Source organism: Artemia sp. Qi Xiang Cuo, chromosome 19 (assembly GCF_049724085.1).
Source record: "Artemia sp. Qi Xiang Cuo chromosome 19, ASM4972408v1, whole genome shotgun sequence".
NCBI classification, from domain to species: Eukaryota; Metazoa; Arthropoda; class Branchiopoda; order Anostraca; family Artemiidae; genus Artemia; species Artemia sp. Qi Xiang Cuo.
The window spans coordinates 53,485,889-53,506,568 of NC_142812.1; the positions used below are offsets into that span (position 1 = coordinate 53,485,889).

The window sequence follows — 20,680 nt, forward strand, 5'->3', positions numbered from 1 at the left end:
TATAAGATTTGCACGATGTTTGAGATTTTAGAATCAGTTGAGAGTTTAGAAATAGTTTTTGGCAATTTTTTCTAGAGTGTGAAAACGTCAGATGCAACATTTAGGTGTGATAGCGACAGTGTGTCAAAATTGCTGAAAATGGTTTACGAGAATCTCCTAATAAAATTATATTTAATTTATTTAATGTGTTTAACTTTTTTCTTCCATTGAGTTAGTGCTTAATTAGAACATATATATTTTCCCTTTTTATAGGCTTAGGGGCAATTGCCCCAGGCATCGTGGCTTTGGGGGGAGGTTGCCTTGGCTGGAGAATTGCTCACTTTGATCCAATTTTTCATTTTGATTTGACTTTTTTTTGCTTAAATTTGAGTCGGAAGGGCGCTGTAATTAATTTGTCCCTAGAAATGGCTTTGCACAGGGTAACTGGCTTTTACAATGGACTAAATAATGGAAAAAGAACAACTAACAAATGTATTATTAGGCTATATATGCGTCCATCAGGGAAAGGAGGAGGGGTATCGTTGGGTTAATGACTCGTATGTTGAAAAGGAGAGTAAATAAGGAACCAAAAAATACCATTTTTATTTAACGTATGTTTTATATATCCTAAGGGCTATGCATGGGGCCATCAGGAGGTGGAGGTGAACAGTCACAAACGCGACTCTAACCATAAAATTAGCTTCTCTCTATTAATCTCTATAAATACTTCTCTGTTTGTTCTAGCGACGAGTAAACGACTAAAAAATATATTATAAATAGTTATTGTAAATAGAACAACTAAATCAAGAACTAATAGAACTAATCAAGATTCCATGGGAAAAGATGTTTTCGACCTAGAAACATTTGTAACAATTAATGAAGATTTAATTTAATTATGTCCTGTCAGTAACGATGTGAATTATTGGCGTTGGCTGAGCAGGTCAAAAAACAAATTCAAGGACTTGAGAATAATTTTCTTAGACACATCCTTGGAATACATCACGCTGACAAGTTTACGAACGTTTTCATTCGTGAAAAAAACACCAAATTATCGTTTGTGACCGATACAACTGCAAGCAGTCAACGGCGCTACTGGGGTCACATTGGTAACGACCGACTCCCTCACGAGGTGTAGGTGCTGTGTCCCTCCCGGTATCAGAGGGCAAGGAAAACAAAACAACAACGCTAAGCCGATGCCTGGAGGATGCTACGATGTTCAGATCGTCAATGGAATATGTTCGGTCTGCAGCCCTGGAGAGTTTATCGTTGCTGCCTTATGCGTCAGTCGGTGTGGAATGACCTACGTCCACGTAAGTGTGGATGTTACGGTGAAACACCGAAATCAGGATATTTAACTAATATTTCGGACATACACAAAGCGAAAATTTTTTGTTGACATTTACCATGTACTAATGGTGAATGTTGAGCATTTCTGAAATTCATAATCTAACCTGTCACTACCAAACCTTGCCAAAGAGTGACAAAGCTGACTGGTCAACAAACACACAGTCGCTTGGTGTATGTTCGAAATATTTGTTAAATATCATTATTTGGGACTTTCACCGGTGAATGTCGACATTCTCCGGATTTCGGTATTTCACAGTAACATGGATTTATAAGAAGACTAGTATTTCCGTCACTTAAGACCCATTCTTTCAAAATATTTACAAAAAAACATTGGCTAAAAACAACTTTAGGTTCGGACGATCTACTTAGTTTTCAGTAAAGGCTCAACAACCGCCGAAGTGATTAAGCAACACTTCAATACATGTCAAAGGCTGAAGAAAGAGAAAAGATATGGGTCACAACTTTATTTATCTTGGGCTTACAACATAAATGATTGAGTGTCCCACACCAGAATTCGAATTACAAGCGACGACCACGACGGCCTCCCTTTCGCCTTGTTGCATCTGAAGGAATTGGAGTTACATCTTCAATGCGACCAATTTTCATTCCTGAAATAGTAAATATTTATATTTATTAAGCTACTGTCAAGATTGGACAAGTTTTCCCAGGAGAAATTTTACCCTTTTCTTCCTATATATAAAGTTTATATAAAGAACTCAATTAAAATTACGAAAAGATTGTCGGAGGCGGGACGGGGAAGGCTGTATCAAAAAAAAAAAAAAAAAAAAAAAAAAAAAAAAAAAAAAAAAAAAAATCTAATAAACATGGCAACATTTTCTGATAATCTAGATATTTAGGGTTGTTCGGGCACTGGCCTAAAGTTCCCATCCTAAGTACTTATGCACTTTCAGTCTTTCTTTGAGAGAGGGAGGGGGAGATGCTTCTTAGCTATTTTAATTGTACCGCAACAGATTGATTTGTTCCATCCGCATTACAGGTTAAAATTTGGCGTAATAAACAAAATGTACCTGAAAATTTGCACTATACTAAAAAAATTTCAAATATACCGCATTGTACCTGGACCTCTAAGTTGTACCGAAAACGGTGTAATTATACCAGGTTGGCAACATTGAAGCATGCCACAGTATTTTGGAACCCTTTCCTGATTGAATTCATCTGTATATAGTTTAACAATCTTATAATAAATATTCTTTTAATTTACCGTAATAATAATAATGTTATCAAGTTACTTAATTACTAGTTACTTAATAGAAATATTTTTTATAAGAAAAATTAACATAACAGAGAAAAAAAAATATAACAATTTTAATGCAGAAAATTGATCCCACACTTGACATCTAAATAATTCCCTACTATTGCTTAAAAATTAATTGTGTTAATATCATTGATTCCCATCAAAAATTTATAATATTCTATATTAACTGTAGTGAAAATTTCATTTTAAAAAAAATTTAAAAACAAAAAATTATCAAGACTTGTTTAAGCATCATTTTTATAAACGTGGGTGAAAAATTAACAAAAAGTAAACTAAAAACATTTGGTCCCCCCAGCGTATTAAACATCTTCCCTTTGAAGGTGTATTATCTTTGGGAATAAAACAAAACTTAAAAACTTGCTTCGGTTATTTCTTTTCTCAGTTAAACGTGGTAATACCGACAAGAATGTTGAATCTCCACTATAAACTTCATAATTAAAAATAAAAGACAACTAGAACAACTAAAAGAGAAACCTTAGAAAATTGCAGTTTTCAGGTGTGAATAGTCGTAAGATGGTTCAGGGGTTATATTTTATTTACTAAGAAAAAATGACGTGCACAAACGTTAATTAAACCAAGAAAATATAGAAAGAAAAAAAACACGAAATATCTTGAAATTACTCAATACTAAGTTACATGACTGTAGATATACCAAGATAAATCTGTTTTGGGGGTTAAACGTGGCACCAATGACAAAACGTAGAGAAACCCTCAAAACTTTACAATTTCAGAAAAAGAGAACCCTTAGAAAATCGCAGTTTTCAGGTAAGAATATACCTAAGATGGGTCCAGGGGGGAGAGCAAAGATCACCTCATTTTCATGTCCCTTTTGTTTTGCACATTTTTGGTACTTTTCTTAATCCAAGAAACATCTTTCCTTTTTTCCGGGAAACCCTTCTTTTCCAAATTTCTTAAATTTAATAAACGAAATAAAGAAAAACTGAAGAACTTTTGATACTATACACTTGCTTCCAAAGGGGTTTCGAAAACTCGAAACCAGGTAGCCCGTGTATACCAAGTAGCCCACGCCACACGTGGCTGAAGTATGCCCCGCGTAGCTTTAAGGGGCACAGTGAGTGGGCATCCGCTCACTATTTTCTAGATTAAACCTACTTCCTGATCAATTTCAGGTTTCTCGGTCTGTAATTTGTAGGCTTATTATCACGAGTTAAAACAATAACAGACAACCTTTAACAGAAAAAACAAAAAGACGGTTCTGTTAAACTTTCTTGAACTACTGGAAATGCAAAATGAACCTTTTTGAACCTATACCCATAGTTCCAAAAGAAAAGTCATCAAACATGAAGTTATAAATCTTCAAGGCACCCATAATGTTGGACAGAAATAACGATAAAATAAATGATATAAACAACAGCTTGAGTAATATAAATAATGTAATAAAGTGGCAATATGTGTATAAACAATAGCCTAACATAACTAATATAATAACATAACATAACTAAATAATAAGTGATTTAGAGCTGTTAATCGTGCTTTACTTGAGTTAAGAATTTTTATTTTCGTTAAGAAGATTAAATTAACATCAAGTTTGGGATAGTACTTAAAAACTGAGCTGCTAAATGCATTCGCCAGATTTCCACAGGGCACCAGAGCAATGATCAGGCACGTATACATGAAAAGTGGGGGGGGGACTTAGTAACTTCATCAACCCTAAATCTTAACCATATTTTGATGTTTGTTACATATTTCTGATATAACTGGCTGCTTATGGCGTCCTTTGAATTTGCCCCCCTCCTCCTCAGAAATAAAATTCTGTTGTGTACTTCAGTAATAAGTTAAAAATAACAGAGCTAAGATGTACGAAGAACGAAAAAATAAAAAATGCAGAAACAAAAAGACTAAGAGTAACTACAAGGATGATTTTCTGTGTGAATAACGAAAACCAATAGGATATTTCGGCAAGTGTGCACGCCAAACTGTCTTCAGTACTTGTTCCCTTTGAGCGAGACTTTCAAATGTAAACTTCATGGACACCAATTTTAAGGTGTTTCAATGGTTGCATGATTGACCTCAACTTAGTTCTTTTTATTTTCCTGCTGAAGAGAAGGAAACGATTGAGGATTGAAATCCTTCGGAAAAAACTTTTTTATTTATGATTATGATGAGACTCGGCGCCGTTTCTATAAACTGCAACCAAAAACTATAAAGTGTTTCAAGCTCGAATCGCTGCCATTTTCTTTGCAATTCTGTGCCGATTTGGCAAATTAATGCCGAAAAAAGCTAAGTGTGTTTGGCCCTTAAAAGAAAAACCAAACCTTAGGAAGTGCTCAAAAATAAAAACAAAACATAAAGAGAAAATAGGAAAAAAAACTTAAAAACATCAGCAGCATCTCTGTTTAAAGCGATGTCTTTATGAACTTAATTTTTATTTATAATAATTTTTTCGTATTTCATGTATAGCCAGTGTGGTCTTGACATCTTAATAAAATTTCATAGCTTAATTATAACAATATTTTAATTAAATTAAAAAGCCAATTTATATTTTTTTTTTTGGTTTTCTATTCTTCATAAAAAAGCGGATCCAGGGGGTCTCCCTCCAAGATGTTTATGACACCCGCATTTGTTTTTTTATCTTTTTTACTTTTTAAAAAATAAACTTGTCATTTTGGTCAATTATTGGCGACCTTGTCACATTCCCCCCCCCCCAAGATTTTACTCTAGATCCATCTTTGTTCGCAACATCATTGAAGCAGTGAGCCTTTTTTCTTCTTCTTCTTCTTTCTTAAGGGAAAATCAGTCGAGAATGATCTTTCTAAAAAAAAGGCAAAGCTGCATAAAAAAAAAAAAAAAAAAAAAAACCTACAAAATTACCTGAACGAGCTAAAGCACGAAGGGCAGATTGGGCACCAGGTCCAGGGGTCTTTGATCTGTTACCACCAGTGGCTCTGAGTTTAATGTGGAGGGCAGTGATGCCAAGAGTCTTGCACTTTTCAGACACATCCTAAAATGAATATGTAGACAAATGAAAAAAAAAAAAAAAAAAACATATTTGACTTGGCTACTTCGTTATTGAGCAAATATTCAAACCCACCTTTAGCTTTGCGTAACCGTCAACCTTTACTAAGGCGAGTTTTGCCACGATTTTAACTCTGCAAAAATTGAATTTAGCAAAACTTGGAATACACAATATAGCATTATTATTATTATTACTTTCAGAATGGAAGCAGTTTGTATTACAATTAGCTTTTGCCCTTCGGTCAAGATTTTTTGCTTTTTATGATGGTCACCAATTTTAATTTCGGCTATTTGCTGCAAATCTGGAACACTTGTACACATCTGTGAAGCTAACACACTACGCCACTGTTGAGCCAAACGTTCAAACAGAAACAGGGATGTTTTTGGCGAGGCCCGCATACCTTGCAACTTGTCCCGGATTTCATCCGCACCAGCGAACCGCTGCAGTTAAAAACTTCTCACCTAAATATAAGGTAGACATTTGTTTTGGAATGATTTCATCGCGTCTTAATTAACAGGTTAGTATTGACTTCACAGCCTTGACAACATTATTTTTTCATCATAATTTCAAAACTATTAAAAACTGCTGAAATGAATTTATCTGTTCTCAAAAGACAACATACATATTATAAACCGATATTGGTTTTATTGTCCGTTCAGATGCATGGAAAAACCAATGAGAAAAACCGGTCGGTACGAGCAGAAGTGTTCAAATTATAGGTGCAAAATTTTCCCTAAAAAGCACAGATAGCATGCACTTGTTAGCCCAAGTCTCTAAGCCAAATGTATTTCTTAGGAAGTATCTTCCTTTTTCGTGTTAGTCTTATAGAAAGCATTACCAGTGTTGGATTAAAACTGATGGTTCTGGGTAAGAACCACTGAATCTCGAACTTTCGCGTGCTTAACAGTTGACATATTTCCCACTTTAAAAAATACTTGCTCATTTTTGCTCGACGACACACAAAAAACCGATCGGTACCATAGGGAAACTAGAAAAAATTCCTAGCCCCAAAACAGATCGATCTAAGAGAAGAACCGGTCGGTTTTCTGAAACATTTTTTATTGTTTCCTCATGCATCCGAGCAGACTATTAACAGTGGAACAGGAGAAGGAACAGTAGAACAGGAGAAATGAAAGTTCATAAATTGATGTCCAGTGCATGATATTTCCAAAAAGTAATAGAGAACAGTCAGTAGGCTGGTCTTTCAAATCCCTTCCTGAACCCATATTTATTCAGATTTAACTTCTAAAATCATCATAATTTACCACAACATGCATTAGATGGCTGGACCTTAAGATGCCACTAAGAATTTATCACCTGGAATTTGTAGAGAAATAACAATTCTGAAGCAAATATTTTCTTTAGTATTTCAAAGAAAGTGTTTGAACTATATAACTGAAACTTTTGTTCCCAAAAGGAGGGGGGAATACAAAAAAGAACTTTACAAAATGCAACAAAATTTGTTTACAAGTTTTTTGTTATTTTTGTGCGAGACTGACAGTTTTTTGTTTTGTTCTCTTTTTTTTTGGGGGGGGGGGGGGTCAAAACAGGTAGTCCCCACCCCCTGACTACGGCCCTGCCTGAAAATCTCTGAAAGTTTGATTTACTAAGACCAAACACTGTCTTCATAAACATTGACAATAATTGTGTTCAGAAAGGGCATTGAATAGGGAATCAAATAATACATTTCCTTTTTTCTATCTGATTTTCGTCGTATAAGCAACTGCCTATGTTATCATCTACCCCTTTTATGTAATTACCTGCTAAAATTTCAAAGTAAATTCCCCACACTGACAAAGATTACACCTCTGGTGCAATTCTTCCTATTAAATAAAGAATTACCATTTGGATCGCTCTTCTGTCACGGAAACAATAATTGGTAACCATGACAAATCCCACCATGTTGCCAAAAGCCACTAGGGGGTTCTAGATTTCCCTTAATTGTAACTAAGTAAGTAAATGTGGACTGCCATGGTGTTTCTTCGGAGTGGGCAATGGCAAGGAGGTTTAATAATTTTTTTTATCAAGTAGTGTTTAGTCCTTGGCGAATGTGCTGAAACTAGGAGAGCTGGCACTTTTTCGTGGCGCTGTACAACTAGGATGTACTTCTAAAATCGTTACTTTTTAGTCTCTATTTGAGACCCTGATGGTAAGGGGGAGAGCTAAAACTTTTCTTACACACCCATGGTCTAAGACTCTTAGTACATCACCATCAGCAACTTTGATTATCCGAATTCAACTTTCGCATAAAAATAATGCCCTAGCCACTGTTTTACATAAACCTAGACTTTGGTGAAAAGGTAAGATTTGCATATGCATGACATGGCATTACTTGTACTTGCTGCGGAGCCAGACGACAACGCCTCCCCCAGCATCTAGAAGACTTCGTATGGTTGACTTCCATTTGTTGTAGTCTTGTGCCAGCTCTTCAGAAAACCGGAACCAGCAGCTCTCCCTCTTTCTGTCTAACTTTCAGCATCCACAACTAGCATTGGGATCGTTTTTGACAGTTGCCCACCAATTCTTCAATTGATCGCCAGGACGTCTGCATCAAACTGAAAAGAGGAGCAGCTAGAAGCACTTGCTTGATGCGGTTATTGAGTCTTTTCAGGACATGGCCAAACCAACGCAGTCTTGTCTGTTTGACAATCGTGGCTACAAAAAGTGCTACACAACCTATTCTAGGCTGTATCTAGGAACACATACCTCAAATGAAGAACGCAGCATGCTACTTTCTCCTTTGAAACGAGGAAGATTTTGGGGTCATTTATATCATATTTGGTTTCGGCTCCATTTGTCACTAGACCAAGAGAGAAAGCGGGGTTGGGTTTTACGAGAACCTGTTTTGTGCTGAAACAGGAAGGATGTGCAAAGCCTTGGACGGCTGGCCCCCAGTCCCTCATTGCACTTCTTGGCTGAAGAACCATGAAATGGATATCAGCACTGCCAGTTTGAACCATAGAGTTTAGTGGCGCATCCTTTTCCTTTGTGCTTTTACAACTGCGTGAATCTCCCAATATAGAGTTATTACTCTTTTGAATTAATATCAATTTAGTGGTAGTGATGGATAAAAAACTTGAAGGCCAAAACAGTTAAACCTCTGTGAGATGCAGAGCTGGCTTAGCTTTTCAGAATTATACAAAAATTATTCATTTCACTTCTTGATAGACAGTCTATCAGCCATCTTAGGGCAGAACTAAGGTAGATAGACATAGAGTAAGGATAATTCAAATAGTCTATCTGTTCAGTGAGCCATTTGAAGGCATTGGAGACTGCAAAATTATAATTTAAAGGTTTGTGATTGACCATGTCCACAGGACTTACAGGCAGTTGAGGCTTATGCTACCAGTTGCTTGACGTATCATCACTAGGGAGAACTAAGGTAGATAGGCATAGTGTAAGTGTAATTCAGATAGTCTATCAATTCAGTGAGCCTTTTGAAGGCAATTGGAGACTGCAAAAATATGATTCAAAGGTTTATGACTGGCCATTTCCACAGGACTTACAAGCAGTTGAGGCTTATGCAAGCAGTTGCTTGACGTATCACCACTAGGGAGAACTAAGGTAGATAGGCATAGTGTAAGTGTAATTCAGATAGTCTATCAATTCAGTGAGCCTTTTGAAGGCAACTGGAGACGGCAAAATATGATTCAAAAATTTACGACTGACCATGTCCACAGGACTAACAGGCAGTTGAGGCTTATATTATCAATTCCTTGACGTATCACCACTAGGCAGAACTAAGGTAGATAGGCATAGAGTAAAGGTAATTCATATAGTATATCATTTCAGTGAGCCATTTGAAGGCAACTGGAGGCTGCAAAAATATAATTCAAAGGTTTGTGACTGACCATGTCCACAGGACTTACAGGCAGTTTAGGCTTATGCTAGCAGTTGCTTGACGTATCATCACTAGGGAGAACTAAGGTAGATAGGCATAATGTAAGTGTAATTCAGATAGTCTATCAATTCAGTGAGCCTTTTGATGGCAACTGGAGACGGCAAAATATGATTCAAAGGTTTACGACTGACCATGTCCACAGGACTAACAGGCAGTTGAGGCTTATATTATCAATTCCTTGACGTATCACCACTAGGCAGAACTAATGTAGATAGGCATAGAGTAAGGGTAATTCATATAGTATATCATTTCAGTGAGCCATTTGAAGGCAACTGGAGGCTGCAAAAATATAATTCAAAGGTTTGTGACTGACCATGTCCACAGGACTTACAGGCAGTTGAGGCTTATGCTAGCAGTTGCTTGACGTATCACCACTAGGGAGAACTAAGGTAGATAGGCACAGTGTAAGTGTAATTCAAATAGTCTATCAATTCAGTGAGCCATTTGAAGGCAACTGGAGACTGCAAAAATATGATTCAAAGGTTTATGACTGACCATGTCCATAAGACTTGCAGACAGTTGAGGCTTATACTAGCAATTCCTTGACGTATCACTACCGCAGACTCAACTATTCAGTCAATAACCAAATTAAATAGCATTAATGAGAGAACACATCCATAGTTGACGAGCAAGATCATAGACGGTCCACTGTTAACTTGACCACTGCTTGCATCTCTTCATAAACAGCTTGGATCAGGTTGACTGATCTTTCCAGCACCCTGTCCTTTGCCATTGTATTAAATAGTTTACTATTGCGCAAAAGTGTGGAATAGGATACATATTACATGGTGATTCTTCCAGATATTAAATTTATTTGAATAGGTTCTTTTAGGGTAAAAAGGTTAATAAATAGTGCACTGTAGTAATACATATTGAAAAAACACAAACAGAAAGGGACTGAAATAGAAAATCTTACTTGTGCAGCCAACATAGCAGCATATGGAGATGATTCATCTCTGTCAGCTTTCACCTTCATACCACCAGTGACACGGCAGATGGTTTCCCTAAATAAAAATAGGCTATAGCTGCTAGCATCAAAGAAAACCAGAAAACCGTGAGAACTGTTATTTGGAGGACATATGTTCAGTTTATATTTCAATTTATGTTTATGTTTCAATGAATCCAAAAAAGTTTTGAAATAAACATTCCTTGAACAAAAAGTTGTCGAGTCTAAATGAAGACCTATTCCTTAGTTACCCCCCCCCTCCCCCCCCAAAAAAAATAAATTGAATCTTACCCTTCAAATGACTTCTTGACATCAGGACATCTATGAGACAGATTGTTAGATCAAACTAGGTGATAAGTTAGAACCAGCGTACTTGTTATGCTTTTTGACATCATGGCACAATTATTATTTTATTTTTACTATCAAGACATCTAAAAGAGAATGTCAGATCCTAATGTCAGACTATACAATGGTTTTGCAACCACTGTTCCTTGCGAGGTGTGGCAAAAAAAGAAAAAAAAGGAGAGCAATGAGCTATGGTGAAATCGGATAAGTTATGGCGAAAAATACGAAAGGTTTACGATTTGGAATTAATTTTGGAGGGTTTTTTGAGAGATAAAATTAATAAAGAAGCAAATGGAGTTCTGATGACACTTTCAACTAGTCTCAATTTGTTGTTTTCATTGTATCAGCTGCTTATTTACATAGTGTCCAAGAATGTTCTATAGCCTAGATCTAGCAAACCTGAGAAAAGAAATACCACAGCATATAACCCCCCTCCCTTTATGCTTTTTACATAACAGTAGACTGAATTCACTTTAAATGGGAACAGGGGAATAAAAAAAAGGATTATTATAATTAAATGTTAACAAGTCTTTAATTTCAATGTTACCACTAAAATTTGCTTTTAATATTTCAAAACTATTGTAAAGAACAGAACACTGAATTTTCTGAAATAGGAATCAGGGATTATTACACTGAAATACTTCAGCTAATATTTGAAATTTCAATAGGAACCACAGATTATCACATTTAAATATCAATTTTAATAATAAATTTTTAATTGCAGTATTAACAAAAGATCTTGTTACCATTTGAAAATTATTTTAAATAAGCTTTATGGGGAAGATTTGCTTAAATGGGAACCAGGGATTATCAGTGGTGTCAAGTTACAAAAATCTAAGATAGGAGAGGGGTGGGACAAAAGTATTTTTCATTAGAAATAACCCCCAACAAAGGTATTTTTCAAAAGTTATTGGTGGGAACCAGGGCTCAATGCTCAATTGACAACACAGGGGATTATTATACTTAAATATTTTAGCTATTTATAATTCTAATTTTAATATGGGCAAAAAGTTTTATTTTAAAAACATCAGAAGTATCTTAAGAAAAACTTTCAGAAAATAGTACACTGAAATGCTTAAATGATAATCATGGATTATTATATTGAAATATATTAACATGTACACTGAAACATTTAATCATTAACAAAATATTTATCTTTTGTTGTAAAAAATTATTTTCCCCTACTTTTTTGTAAAAATTAATATTAAAATGTAAATCTTAACACTAAAATAGATTTTACTCACCTGCCAGAAAGATCTGTTACATGAACGAAAGTATCATTGAAACTGGCAAAAATATGTGCAACTCCAAAAACTGTCTCTCCATCCCTAACTTGGGGGCCAAGAGAAACTTGAACTTCCTCTTTTTGAACCTTTCCTTTACGTGGGGCCATCTTTCACCTATAAGAGGGAAATAATAAGACAAAGGGAAAAAAAACAACAATAAATCCAAATAGTTTGAGTAAGGATAGTACATTAAATTTAAACCTTTTTTTTCATTGAGCATTATCCCTTCAATGCTTGATTGAATATTTCAAAATTTAAATTACAGAATAAAAATGTGTTTTTAAAATTATATATATATATATATATATATATATATATATATATATATATATATATATATATATATATATATAGGGAAAGAAGAATCTCTCCCACCCACCTACTTTTTACAAAATACTTTTCTGGGGTATTTTCAGCGAAAAATACTTTTAAGGGTATTTTGTAAAATTTGTAATGACTTTTCCCTCTCTACAAGCTGAAGTCCTTCTGATTAAACTTAGTGGTTTGTTATAAGGATCTTGCTACCCTTATACAGAGGGAAAACTATTTTCAGGCAATGCTGAGCTAGGCCCCCTGCAAAACTTTGTCAACTCTTTTCCCTATCTACAAGCTATAGTCTCTAGATCAAACATGGTTTGTCTCAGAACCTTCTATAAAATTCTTGTCAGCCTTGTAATGTAAAGAAGCGTACCTAAGTCAATGCTGAGCTAGGACTGCAAAAATTCCTTGTAAAGCATTATTATGATTTTACCGACTATACAACCTATATTCCTTTTGTTGAAACTCAGTAGTTTGTATATGAACCTTTTGTATAGGGGTGTTGTCAAGCCTAAGACAGTGCAAATCTCTTGTTAAACTTTGCCATGGCTTTTTCCTCTCTATAAGCAATGGTCCTCCTGACCATACTTGGTAGTTTGACCCTGAGTTTTTTATATTTGAATCTTGTCAGTCTGATATGGTGGGGAAACTACAATCAAATAACATTGAGCTAGGACTGCACCTATGAAACTTTTTCATTCGTTTTCCCTATCTATAGGCTACAACCTCATTATCAAACTTAGTGGATTTACTTTGAACCTTTTTGATAAGGGCCTTGTCAGCCTTACACAATCAAGAAGCCATACTCAAGCAATATTTAGTGGGAAGAGCACAAACCCCTTATAAAACTTTGTCATGCTTTTCCCTCTAGAAGCAACATTCCTCCTGGTAAAACTCAGTAGTTTGTCTCTGAATCTTCTTTTTTAACTGTCTTGTCAGCCATGCTCAGCAAAGAAGCTATGCACAAGTAATGTTGAGCTGGGGCTGCACAAATCCCTTATAAAACTGTCATGACTTTCTCTCTCTAGAAGCAGACTTCCTGATTGAAACTTAGTAGGTTTTCCCTAAACCTTTTTATAAGGCTCTTGTCAGTCTTATACAGTGGGGGAGACTATGCTCAAGCAATGTATGTTCGAACATCGTTGATGTAACAACACAAGTCTACCAGATTTTGTTGCAGCTGGGGAGTGCCAATTTTTCCATCATCTTAGGTTGATAGCATATTGCAGCTATGTAGAAATATATCTGGAGCAAGCATGCCCAACTTGACATCCAGCACTGACAAACAACCAATATGACAGACAGGTATGCAAAAAGTTCCAAAGCAGCCTTTAGCAGACCTCAACAAAATGCCAAAAGCTGCCAACAAATTTCACTAGGCCATGAAAACTGCCAAATAAAATGGCTACCATGCTATCCCACTTTTTGCAATTGGATGACAACTTGAGACAATATGAAATTGCAATAGCATTTAGTGTCAATAGCATAGTAGAGTGCAAGTGCAGATTACTGGGATTGAAATTAGACCATCAATGGACTTAAAATAAACAAGTAAAGGCGATGAAAGAAGTCTGCCTGAAAAGGATTGTAATTCTAAAAAGACCCGCCTCTACAAAATGGGGAAACTCACCAGCTGCATTGGGAACTTTTTACAAACAATATATAAGGCCAAAAATGGAGTATGGGATAGTTGCTTATGGCCATACCAATAAAAAAAACACGTCGAAATTGGAAACTATCCAGAACATGGCGCTCTTGGCTGTACCCATACACTTCTAGTGATTGTACCAGGAAACTAGCAGGAGTTGTCCCTATAAGTGAGAGAATAGCCAAAGCCACTGTTAAATATTATACCAGGATCCAAGCCTATGGGGAGCGGCACTCCATTTTCACTCTTTGTCATGGGAGCGCTAGGCAGCAGAATCAAATCGGAATCGCACCATGACAAGCTTTTTCAGCACTCTGTCGAAACTGGTCATTAGATAAAATTCAGGTTGATTCTTTTAAGTTCCCTCCTCCATGGAAGTTTTGCCAATCAATTGTCAGCCTAAAGCTTATACAAGACAAAAAGGAGAATATCCCACATCAACTAATTATGGCTGAATTCTTAAGAAAAAAGGCTATAGAGTTTAAAGATCATATGCACATTTATACTGATGGATCCCTAGTAGGGAATAAATCTGCTGCAACAGTAAAATTCCACACACCTCTCTGTCCATTCAAAAGCCTCTCCCATTGAACTCCTCAGTTTTGACGGCTGAACTGGCAGCAATAGTTGAATCACTAAAGACGGTGCAAAATATACCTCCCCATTTCAGCAAAGTAGCAATCTTCTCGGATTCTCGGACTGCTCGTAAACTAATGAAAACCTTAACCTGGAACGCACAGGACACTGATTTGCAGGAGATAAGAGGAACAGCTTATTTCTCTACATAAGATTGACATAGCAGTGGCTTTCCAGCATATTTCCTATCCATATAGGCATCCACTATAACAAAAAAGTGGACATTCTTGCTGAAGAGACTGCAAAGTCAATCAACCCACAGCTTGCTCAAAATTATTCAATAGCACTTAGAGATGCAATTAGAAACCGCCATCCTTATAGAAATCCTCCTCCTGCTTTGGCTCCAATTTTCAAAGAGCCTGAAATAAATCTGGTCTGCCTCAAAATATAAAACTTAGCAGTAATACTGAGGAGATAAGAATTCATATGGAAGCCGTATAGTGATCGAAATTGTAGACTCTGCAAATTGACTGAGGAAACTTTGCAATACCTTCTTTTTGAATGAACTGCAAGTACTCCTGGAATTTATAAACTGCATGCCCTATCCAAAAATTTGCAACTTCCACTAGATATTAACCTGATTGTGGATGCTTCCTTCCCAGTCTCCATTTAAAAGAAGTTTTTACAGAGACGCAATTGATGTGTTAATGAATTTAGATGTTCTTTGAGTGAGTGACTTCTTCCAAAGTATCGTAAATTTAAAGAAGGGTTGACAAGCAGAAAAAAGGGAGGGTCCTGTCGCAAGAGCCATAGAGGTACCTGCCGAGTTTACTCTTAAATTGAAGGGAAATGGTAGCAGGACCCTATGCTTCCCTTGTTTGGCCTGTATGAAAAAGCCAATTTAGTTTTCTCCCCCTCCCCCTGGAAGAACATAAATTTAATGCCATGGAGGAGAATCTACCAACTTGGAAGCCAGAAAGGCACCAAATGATAGAGTCCAAGTGATTTCTAATGAAAAAGAAGAAAAGTGCAGTCAAAAGCCGAAAGGAGTCTGTGAACACAACAGCAACATTTTAAGAAATTTAAAAATAAATTTCTTGTGAATTATTGTCTCGATTTATCAGTAGTTGTACCAAACCAATTGTGCTCAAAATCCTCCTCAGGGCCAAACTGTGGTGTTTTCTCTTGTGGATGGTGAAGTTTTCCCCATAGTAGAGTGCAGACAGTCTTGTATCATATTACTATCTTTTCCTGTTTAGCTTAAAGCTTATTCCAATAGGCAATGCAAAGAACTCCCCCTAAAAAAGTCCCTCTGGATCCCATCCTAAATACTAATGAAATTGATCCATTTTTGCCCCATCTTGGCTGGTCAAGCTCTCTATCACAAATATCAAAAGTATTTCCCCTCCCCCTGTCCAAGTTTCTCCTTCCCAAAACTTAGGCATTTACCTCAAAATTACTCCTAATACCCCCTTTGAAATAACAAATATTACTACAATAAGGGTTCCAATTTTCAAAATGTTAAAATCAATGTTTTCTCTTAACATTCACCGTGATGGATCTTTACTAATAGCTGCCCATGATCAGAAATCAGTAGATATATTATTTAATCTAAAATCTCTCCTGAATACCCCAATCAATTCATCTAAATGGAACCTAAAACAATCCCCGACAAAAATAGTAGTATATAATGTTCCCTTAAAAATACCAATTCAGGAGTTAAAAGAAGGGCTCTCAGATAGAGCTGGTAACACAGTCCCTGTAGAACATGTCACTCAACTGGGTAAACCTTACTCAAATGGATTAAAAACAAGTAGATCTTTCTTATTTACACTGAAGGAAAAAATTAATATCCCAAAAAAGTTATTCCTATTTGGGCAAATCAAACCGCACAAGGAACACAAGCCAGAGCCTATCCAGTGTCAGAAGTGTCTGAAACTGGGACACACAACAAATAAATGCAATGAAATTCTCCTAGCCTGTAGTAATTGTAAAGGCTCCCATCCTAAAGAGTTGACAACTTGCAACAACACTCAGCCTACATGTATCAATTGTAAAGGCCCACATGAATCGACCAATAAATCACAATGCCCTGCATATAAGAAAAGAGCACTAACACTCCAAATAGCAACAGAGAAGGCCATTCCATACCCTTTTGTGGCTATGGAAGCAAATGCTACCCAATCACACCAAATAAAACCCATATTGAAATCAAATAAAACCCACAAGTCAAACACTCCCAATGCACCAAATACCTCTTGCGAAACATCATCCATTAATCCCCCTAGCTCGCATCTCTATCAAAAAGAATCACCAGACCAACAAGCCTTCTTGCCTAGTGAGATTAGGTCAGCCTGGCACCCCCTCCCAACGAAAAACAAACCAGAAACACTACCAGGAATTAGTCCCTTAGCTGACAAACTGGATACACAACCAAACATGCAAACCCCAAATATATGCTTATTCATTCTAAACTGCAATGCAGTTCAGGCCATGAATATACAACAACAACAGAAAACAAAAATCATTGCTGAATTAGCAAAAATTTACATCCCTAATCATATGATCATTCAAGCAAAAAAAAGATCTTGCTTTACTATTAACAAAGCTGAACATTGATACACTGTCATATCAAAAGTAAATCAACAACACAACACATATCAATACTCCAGTGGAATACAGAAAATCATTTACAGAAAAAAAGTTAAATGAATTAATATCTTTTATGAATAATAATTCCATCAATACTGCTTGCCTCCAGGAAACTCATTTAACCCAAAATCAACAGATTAAGTCACTGGGATACACTATCCTGAGAAAGGATAGATCATCAGAGAGAAAAGGAGGTGGAGTAGCTTTAATAGTTAAAAATAATATAAAATTCTGTGGCATCAACTTTCCAGATTTTGCAAAGGATGTTGTTGCAATTGGTATCAGTGTTTGGCTGAATAATACAAAAACTTACGTATTAGGCTTTTATAACCCTAATGGCCAAATTACAGATGTCATGGATTTTTTCAGCTATATAAATAATTCTAATATGTTGAAAAATATCATTATTTTTGGCGACTTTAATGCCCACAGCCTTTTGTGGGGGACTAAACCAGCAAATAAAGCTTGTAAGTTCATTGAGCGTATGATTTCAAATAATAATGAATTAGCTGTTGCTACCCCTCCAAACATGAATACATATTTCAACCCCAAAAGTGGCAGTTTATCTACAATTGACCTACAAATTGTGTCTTTAAATATTTTGAATAAAATTTATATAAATAAAATTGATAGTCTATGTACTGACCACTTTGCCATAGTTTGCTCCCTAAACGAACCTGCTGAGACCCTATCACATACCTCCAAATATATCAACACTAAAGCAAATTGGCCTTTGTTCCAAAATAAGCTAAATGATGAAATTACAAGTTTCACCCAAAATTCATGCATTTCAAATGCAACAGCTGACACACATTCTTAAGTTTTGTCATCTTTACTAATAGATAAAGATAATCATACTATCCCAATGAAACACACCCTGTCAACCATTCACAAAACACAGTCCCAATGCATGCAGTACAAATTATTTCCAACAGATAGGGAGAGCAAAAAAGGCAGCTTAGAAAACATTCTTAAAAAAAACCATTACCTTCTACTAATTTAAAAAAATTACAAGCAGAATCTAATCTAAAAAAGACCATAATAAATGCTAAATATAATTACTGGAATAATTTTGCAAATAATCTCTCCAGAGAAGCACATGAGCCAATTATACATAAAGTCATAAGCCACATCTGTGGCAAAAAGACTTCCCCCAACCCACTCCTGTATGAGCTTATACATAATAATACCCATGATGACAATGATAATGAAAAAGCTAAGCTATTTGCCCCTCTTTTTGTTAATAAGTTAACATCAAATAATTGTAGCAAAATGCCCCCAATTCCTATGAACCCAAGTTACCAACCTTGCCCAGGATCCGAGTATATAACCAGTCCATTTTCAATCCAGGAAATGAATAATGCAATACATCATATTAGGACCAAGACTAGCAGCAGCTATGATAATATACACCCTACATGAATAAAGAATCTCACCCCTTCATACAAACAGAAAATTCTAAGTTGTTGTAATTATGCTTGGGCTTGATCGATATTCCCCACTATCTGGAAATGTTCATCCCTCCTACCAATCCTACAGATAAATAAGCCCAAAAGTAACCCTGAGTCTTATAGGCCCATAATGATTACTCCTGTGATGGGGAAAATAATTGAGAAAATGATCTATTGCCGACTCCTCTGGTTTGTTGAAAAAAATAATATGATCCCTCACACTCAAACTGGCTTCAGGAAACACCATTCCTCAACAGATGCTTTCAAATTGTTAACAAATGCAATAAATGAATCATTCACAAAAAAACGTCCTAGTTCCAACTTTCCTAGACTTTGAAGGGGTATATGACAATGTGAGCCACCAAATCCTTTTAATTAAACTTGCAAACCTTGGACTACCCCCCAAGCTAATATCTTTTATAAAATCTTTAATAGAATTGCAAAGTTTCATTGTTTGTGTAGGTACAGCCTCTTCACCCCAAAAGACAATAACCAAAGGCATTCCTCAGGGAGCAGTCCTCAGCTGCTTCCTCTTTGCCCTATATCTCTATATATCTCCTATATCTCTGGGACAAGAACCTCCCCCACATGAATCTACAATATGCTGATGATCTGGTACTATGGTCATCTGGCAACACCTTTGAGATTGCACAGTCAAAGCTGCAAAAGTCACTTTTCCAATTTGAAAAATTCTCTCAACATTCAGACCTACCCATTGCACCTACCAAGTCAAAAATAATCCAATTTCACCGAAAGCGAAACCATGTTAATGTAAGATTATCTCTAAATGGAACAACTATTCCAGAAGATAATCATATTAATTACCTTGGTCTCATGCTTGACCAAAAGCTTAATTTCCACCTCCACATTTCAAATACAATAAAAAGATGCTATAGAAAAACTAAATGCTAATATAAAAACTAATGCTATAGAAAAACTATAGAAAGATACTAAAGACTTCTTTCCACACCCTGGTGCTGCAAGGAGAAAACCTTACTCCAGTTCTATAAATCCCATATAAGACCCCATATTGACTATGGGCTCATTGTCTATGGTGCATGTGCAAAGACCCAGATGAGAAAAATTTAAACAATACAAAACAATATAATATGTCTCATATTTGGTCTTAGGAAACCCACAAGCACCAAGTTTCTGCTTATGGAGATTGGATAAACAGCAATAAGGGAGAGACATAGCTTTCTCCTGATAAAACATCTTACCAAAATTGAATCAATTAGCTCAAACACCCTAAATAATTGGTTAAGAAATTTAGTCATGTATAGAGTCACTGCAGATGAGTATACTAATATTCAGAATAGGTTCCCTGTACCCGCAATGTCTATTGCACCTACTTTCCCCCAATCCCCTCCATGGAATTGGTCAATCCCCATAATAAATACTGATTTCTCAAAGTGGACTAAAGATTTAACCCCAATCGCTTTTGTCCAGAAAAAAATTGCTGAACTTAATACAATCAAGGAGGCACACTTGTGCCTCTATAAAGAGGCGACCCACCACAATGTTAAGCGATTTCAGGTCCTAGAGGTCGCAGAGAGACGGCGGTTGTAGCCCAAGCTCAAACTAAGAAACTTGCAAAATTTCATCCTCCTCCGACTTTATCTTCATGGGGTAAACTGGGCCGGAAGTTTGGACCCTCCCACCACAGCCCCCTTTAACGTTGTCCGATTGGGCTGAAATTTAGAGGTTAAGCTTTCCTAGGGCCCGGGAGCTTATCCACGAAATTTCAGCTCAATCCGATCACTCCTTCCCTGTTTTCAAAAAACCAAATATAGCCACTTAAAATTCATCATTTCTTTTTTTTTCTTAGCCACGCCTACAGGCCACAGTTGGCCACGGATCCGGTTGAATGAGGACTCATTCGAAGCAGAATTCGACCAGTTAGGGCCTTTTGATATTTTCAGACCGAAAAAATTATCCCCCGAATTTACATTTACGAAAAACCTTGTTTTCCTATATT

The 20,680-nt window shown here is 36.2% G+C and overlaps 1 protein-coding gene across 1 annotated transcript in view; it reads right to left on the reverse strand.

Moving 5' to 3' along the window:
- Positions 1-1,775: 1,775 nt before the first annotated feature.
- The window catches only part of LOC148940998 (small ribosomal subunit protein uS11A), a 36,007-nt gene continuing 17,102 nt past the window's right edge, over positions 1,776-20,680 (reverse strand). The window contains exons 2-5 of the mRNA XM_089105420.1: positions 12,016-12,171; positions 10,397-10,484; positions 5,435-5,564; positions 1,776-1,934 (exon numbers count right to left, since the gene is read on the reverse strand). Of these exons, the coding sequence (XP_088961546.1) occupies positions 1,846-1,934; positions 5,435-5,564; positions 10,397-10,484; positions 12,016-12,164 (456 nt within the window). The 5' untranslated portion in view covers positions 12,165-12,171 and the 3' untranslated portion in view covers positions 1,776-1,845. The remainder of the gene's footprint in view (positions 1,935-5,434; positions 5,565-10,396; positions 10,485-12,015; positions 12,172-20,680) is intronic.